The sequence below is a fragment of the Branchiostoma floridae genome, chromosome 11, assembly GCF_000003815.2.
Source record: "Branchiostoma floridae strain S238N-H82 chromosome 11, Bfl_VNyyK, whole genome shotgun sequence".
In the NCBI taxonomy this organism is placed as follows: Eukaryota; Metazoa; Chordata; class Leptocardii; order Amphioxiformes; family Branchiostomatidae; genus Branchiostoma; species Branchiostoma floridae.
In genome coordinates this window covers 23,311,392-23,317,772 of record NC_049989.1, presented here as the reverse complement: position 1 = coordinate 23,317,772, position 6,381 = coordinate 23,311,392, and the positions used below count along the sequence as shown (strand labels likewise).

Here is a 6,381-nt window from a genome sequence, read left to right as displayed (position 1 = left end):
AAGAATGTTGATTCTGTCATGTCTATTTTCTTAATCCGATTACTGTCTAATTTTAAATGTTGTAATGCATTAATGTTTTAAAGTTGATTCTGTGACTGATGACGTATTTCATGTGTATATACATGCCAAGTCATCCAGGAATAAAGCTGAATCTGAACTGCGTTCACCGACACATGTGTATGAGGTTTAGTTTACGAAGTTGGTTATACAGACAATGCAATGTAGGGAATGAATTCACACGCAATGCGTATTATAATCGCTTTGTGTAAGTTTTCTGTACGCAATGGCATGCACACACACACACACATACACACACATACATACATACAATATGGTCAACTGCGGAGGGTAGTTTTATTTTAATGCAATCGACCGTACATTGTTACACAGCCCATACGTTATAAATATCAGATCATCGGTTTTAAATTGGTCGAGTACGCTACAGCAAGGAGGTTAAAGAGAGAACTCTTCTGGTAGAAGTGTCATATCCATGTGTTTGTTGGACGTAAGCGCTTTATACGCTGTTGAACGCTGATTTCTTGACACGTGGTCTGGAAGTGCGTATGAGGCCGAATACATAACATAGTAGCAACGAAACGGCGATACAATAAATAGTAAAAGCAGACATACTGAACAAATCGGTACAGTTGATCCTGTGGTCTGACAACGCAGTGTAAATGTGCCTACTTAGATAACATACACTTCGAACATCCAGTGTACATTGAAGATTTGGTATCCATGTTTCGGGAGGCCGATGGTGGAAACCATATACAGTAATTTGCACTGAAGCAACAAAAAGCAGATCAAGACAGCTAAATTTTGGGCAATCGCCAGGTGCGCGATTGGTATAAGTTTAGTGCGTCTGACATTCGCGCTCGATGTACAATGCACACGTACCCATTCGCAGAAAAAGAAATTAGGTTCCGCACTGCTTACGCATCAACATACGTTATGGATAAGGCGAATTCGGTATCTATGCGCTTGATGTTCAATATCCATAAGTCCATATATAAGGAACACATAAAGAGGTTTAAATGCTTATCAAGGCCACATAGTTTCATACGTTTGTTGTTCTCAGCACTTACAAGGGATAATATAAGTCCGAGGGAAAGGTCATAGTAATGTACCTTGGTACACACAGTTTTAGGAAGTGAGACAAATTTGTTTCCCAACTTTCTGTTGCCTACTGACCTCTTCCTTATTTGTATTCCTGATATTCCTGAGCCTGGTATTCAAACATATTTTAGCCGCCGAGTCTGTTCTAAGAGAGGATGAAGAAACTGGGCAGCTAAAATAGGTTTTAAACCAGACTATAATTTCTGTCTAATAGCCCGGCCGACCCCGGGTTGGAAATGTGACCTAAGACAGCAGGCCATATAAATACACGCTCTGATTACCGCAACAGTTGTTCGATTTTGGTACACAAACGCTGTCTTATACTCAGCTACTTGCAGTGGGTCAATAGAGATAACCAAGGGATAAGGGTGCACATGATCGATATACTCAATATAACAAACTCTTTATATTAAGTACAAAATGTCCATCAAAAAGTCACAGTTCAAGGTTACATGATGGATGAAGGTCAAAGATACCAGCTCCTGTATTAAGCTTTAGCAGCAGCAGAGAGACAGGGACAAAACACCGATCACTGGACATCCGGAAGGACTGGACACATTTGGAACTCTCCAAGTTTTATGTCAAATACACTGACTAAAACCTAACACTTTAAGTGAACACTGAAGGGCTGGAAGAGAATATATGGTCTCAGTAGAGTCAGGTGATCACTGTAGGCAGGTGTTTGCTATAGACAGGTGGTCATAATAGGCAGGTTTCGTATTGCTTAGGTCAATGGTAAAATAAGTGGCCACAGTGACCAGATGGTCTTCATACAGAGGTTGAAAATAGCATAGTAAATGGAACATAGGGATGTCAAAACATAGGGGTGTCAGAACATATATGATGTTAGGGGTGTTAGAACACTTCGTGCCCTTGGGGTTTGAGACATGTCCTTCCAGATTTCAAGTGATCGGAGTTTTATGGAGAACGGACAATTTAATCCCAGGTGCCCGTTGCCGCGACAACCACGGAGGGTTCGGAGTCCTTGCTGTTCTTGAGCTGGAATTTCCACAGGTTCTGGGGTACGACCACTGCAGAACAACATGGGGGAGGGGGGCAACGAGGTCAGCATACTACATTGATCGTAGGCTGTCTTTGGGTACCTTACCGAAATAACTTTAGTACCAAGTTATAGCATTCATTAATAGTTTATTTGCCAGTTCATGCCCGGAGGTTAAAATCTTTAAAATGCAAGTACATGGTAGAAACATAACAAAGATACATGTGGCAATGAACGTTGATACGCATAGCTGTAAAAAGAAGATACTCGAATACTAGTGTAGGCTATTTCTAAACAGGTTGGGTTTGACTTCTTTTCTGGAAGCAGAGGAAGACGAAAAGCCCCACTTTCTCAGCAATTTGTGGGTTCTGCGATTTTGGAGGAAAGTGTCTCTCTGTCCATCTGTGAATGTAGAGAAGTTGGAATATGTCCTTGTGACTTCTCTAAACAAAGCGATTCTTTCATTAGCCATCAATAAAGGTAAATAAAACTCCAGAATATAGGCCAGTCATTGCCTTACTTAGATTTTTAAAAATTAGATAAATAGACAAGTGCATATGGCGTACATGTTTCTCCGGGTTTGAGCGTGACGTCGATGGGTTTGCAGGTGGTTTGGCAGATGGGATCCGGTTCCAGACGGTACGAGACGCTGCCCTTGACTTGCGCCAACCACACCACTGAGTACTTCTCAAGCGGAAGCTGCAGGAACAATAGAATTTGGATAGGATATAGAGAATTCTTTGTACACATCCAGAAAGTACTTACATTGCTTACGTTTTGATGTCTCTCAGACACCTTCGTCAGAGCTTCTAACTGGATAAGAAAGTCAACCCCAGTGATGAACCGGAACGAGGGGGGATACAAGCTTAGCCACGTTTGCGATTGTTTTCTAACCGCAAATGCGCCACCTACATCGGCTACATATCAATAATAGCAGTGAGAAGCATAACTCCAGTTAGAAGCTCTGACGAAGGTGTCTGAGAGACATCGAAACGTAAGCAATGTAAGTACCTGCTGGTTGTGTAAAAAGAATTCTCCTATATTCTACCAACATGATGAAACTATTTTCGAGGGATTTGGATTGCTCTGCATATCTAGTAACCAGCCATAAGGAATGTTATAACGCACCTTTATCCACAGGGTGACCTTTTAGTATACACACAAAAGTATATACAATCGTAGCTACAAACAAGTAATTGTAATGCAAGCATGTCTAACCCCTGCGAGTCGCAGAACAACAGATGATGGACCTAACTGTTTGAGAGGTTAAGTACAAGTCAAGTCAAGTCAAGTTTATTGCACAACGATTGTATCAGGTACAATGTATGGCAAGTAACATGTATTACTAGCAACTACGAACTATCTACATGAGTATACTAATCTAACATAATAGAAAATAAGGCGGCATAGTGTATTTTACATTGTTAAAGCACGACTTCTCTTTTGCATAGCATTATATATATATTGGCCTAGGTGGACAGATATGGAGTGGGGACATGATAGAATTACATTGAATATTTCTCTACTTGTAATTAGGTAGTGTTGTTCTGTTGTTACACATGGTCAATAACTTTTTCCTTTCTTCATCATAACAAGGGCATATCATCAGGAAATGGTGTTCATCTTCAATACTGTCTTTGCAGATGGGACACATTCTCTTTTCGGATGGTATATTTTTGTGACGACCCTTTTCAATTTCTAAACAATGTGCTCCAAGTGACTGAGTAAGTGAGAGTGAGCGTGTATGATCATGAGAGAGAGCCGGTGAGTGAGCGGGTAAGGGTGAATGAGTGAGAAAGGAAGACTGTGTCAAGTGTGCGTGCGTGTTTGGGCGAATGAGTGAGTGAGTGAGTGAGTGAGTGAGTGAGTGAGTGAGTGAGTGAGTGAGTGAGTGAGTGAGTGAGTGAGTGATTAAGATACTGATCGGTCGAGAGTGGCGGTGAGAACAAGTCTTACCGGCACAAAGCGTTTGATGCGTTGTCCCTTCGACACGAAGACCCAGTTGGACTCGTGCGACTCGACCATGGGAGGTAAGAAGTACGGCCGTGTGCGGTAGAACTTCCTCATCAGCCGCACGGCGTCACGCTCGCAGTTCTGCCTGTCAATCATCAGAACAACTCGGGACGTTAGAGGTGCCTTAAAGGGGTATATGCATTCGACTGCAGAAGGGAGTGTTACTAGTATTTTCCAATAGATAACGTATCAACAAATACATAATCAGCCGAATTTTGTGGGATTCCACTTGTGGTGAATCACGCGATGTATGTTCTGTACAACAATATGACACTCGTAGGACATTAGAATTTTCTCTTACACAACCAGTTTATCTCACCTGCTAAACTAGTTGTGTAAGAGAAAATTCTTATGTCCTATGATCTACCAAGCTGATGAAATTATTTTCGGAAATGTGACACTCAATAACCCCATGTAGACGCTACCCATGCTTTAGAGAGGCTTTATTCGTCCATTAGCAGAGATACAAATAATATACAGTGCTAGTCTTATATGCATTCTCTATACGCACAGACACTTCCTTTATCGTGCAAATTTTTGGAATACATGATGAGCGCTAAGCACACCAATAAGGCCAATTGCTCAGTAGATATTAAAGGACAAGCGAATGCCGGCCGAATCTTCAAAATCGCCCCAGTCACAATCGTATTTTTCGCTGAAAATCTGCTCCAAGGGGGCAGTCGTTTCAGGTAGCTTCCACTAACTTTCGGCAGTGATACTCGACCTATGCTGGTAAAGATGATGATGGTAAACATTATATATTTGCCTGCAACTGTCAACTCTCCTAGCCTGGGTACCATCCAGAAAGCAGTTCGCTCCGGCGTTCATTGTACTATATACAGTCGCTTCTAGCTCTGACATTCATTATACACTATATACAGCTTCTCTATGTTTGGATAGCAGAAGCGAACATAAGAGCGAACTACTATCCGGGTGGTATCCAGGCTACAACTCTCCAGTTCATTACATAAATCTAAAGCTGGAGACTCACCACAAAGCGAACCAGTCGGCCTTGTCCTGTGCTTCAGATGGCAGGACGGAGGGGTGAGGGGAGGACAGAGACTTCCTCAGACTGGAGTGGAAGTCACAGACTCCTGACGTCAGGAACTCCGGCTGGGTGGAGTACAGCTGGGCAGGACACACAGAGGAGTAAAATATTACACATGGGACTATAAACAACCAGGTTTATAGCCAGGATTTCATTTCAAAAAGCCAGAGAAGCGACTAATAAGGAATAGTGTGAAAGAGGGATCCTGGCCCTTTCACGGTGAACAAATGTTGAAAATGTACAAGTTTATATTAGAAAAGTGGCATTCTAAGGGAAATTAGGATAACAATATAATGGCGGGACTTCATTCTTTTTGGACCACATGTAATAAAAGGCTTCTTTTCAGTTTGGAGGGTCATATCAATATGGTTCACATTTAGCGTAGCCAAAATTATAGCTTGATTGTCAGAAAAATAGTTTTTTGCCAAGTTAGACGGTTGTTGTCTTGTAGATTTTAAAAAATATGGTAGCCTTTAAGTTTTATGGGCAGATGTAGTTTTTCTTCAGCCCTCTGTTTTCGTTTCGCCTCTCATTGGAAAGGAAGTCAGTATGGCTTTCGGCATCTACAAACAACACGAACAAATTATTTACCTCCAAAAACTCGTCGAAAGTCATCCCGTTGAGTTCCGTCCATTCCTGAGTGGCGTCGGTCACCACAAACGGCACGTTGTCCAACAGGAGGTCTGATATGTCCGCGTGGTCAACCTTCTCCAGTCTCTCCATCCCTTTAATCTCTAAACACACCTGCGAACAAGATGGATAAAATATCTCATCCCTTCTTGAGACAATCATTACTGTTGTTTCTTTATTTCAGACACTCACCGGCCCGTATGAAACAATGACAAACGTGAAAAACATAGAAAATGTACAAGGCAGCATTTTGAAATATCCTAGAAATATGTATAGCTATGTACAGAAGCGCCCTAGCCAAAGCTCTATCCTCATTTTCGCAGAGTGCAGAAATAGTGAGAAGTAGGTATCAAGAGGTGCACAACACTTAGAATTCAAGAGCCTTTAGTTTCTAAGTCAACAACCCTAAATATAAGCCAACGTTGCCACGAAGTTAACGTTATATTATGTTCCAGTTTTTATCGTGTTTTTGTCTAAATGGATGAGCTTTTTAACGTTACTCGTTCCTGTCAGGAGTGGAGCCTGAAATTTGGCATAAAGATACAATTGGCAAATACCTCCATTTTTTCACTTT

The 6,381-nt window shown here is 41.6% G+C and overlaps 1 protein-coding gene across 1 annotated transcript in view; it reads right to left on the bottom strand.

Moving 5' to 3' along the window:
• Positions 1–335: 335 nt before the first annotated feature.
• Positions 336–6,381, bottom strand: part of LOC118426085 — a 9,521-nt gene continuing 3,475 nt past the window's right edge. The window contains exons 3-7 of the mRNA XM_035835345.1: positions 5,769–5,921; positions 5,121–5,257; positions 4,073–4,214; positions 2,683–2,815; positions 336–2,147 (exon numbers count right to left, since the gene is read on the bottom strand). Of these exons, the coding sequence (XP_035691238.1) occupies positions 2,053–2,147; positions 2,683–2,815; positions 4,073–4,214; positions 5,121–5,257; positions 5,769–5,921 (660 nt within the window). The 3' untranslated portion in view covers positions 336–2,052. The remainder of the gene's footprint in view (positions 2,148–2,682; positions 2,816–4,072; positions 4,215–5,120; positions 5,258–5,768; positions 5,922–6,381) is intronic.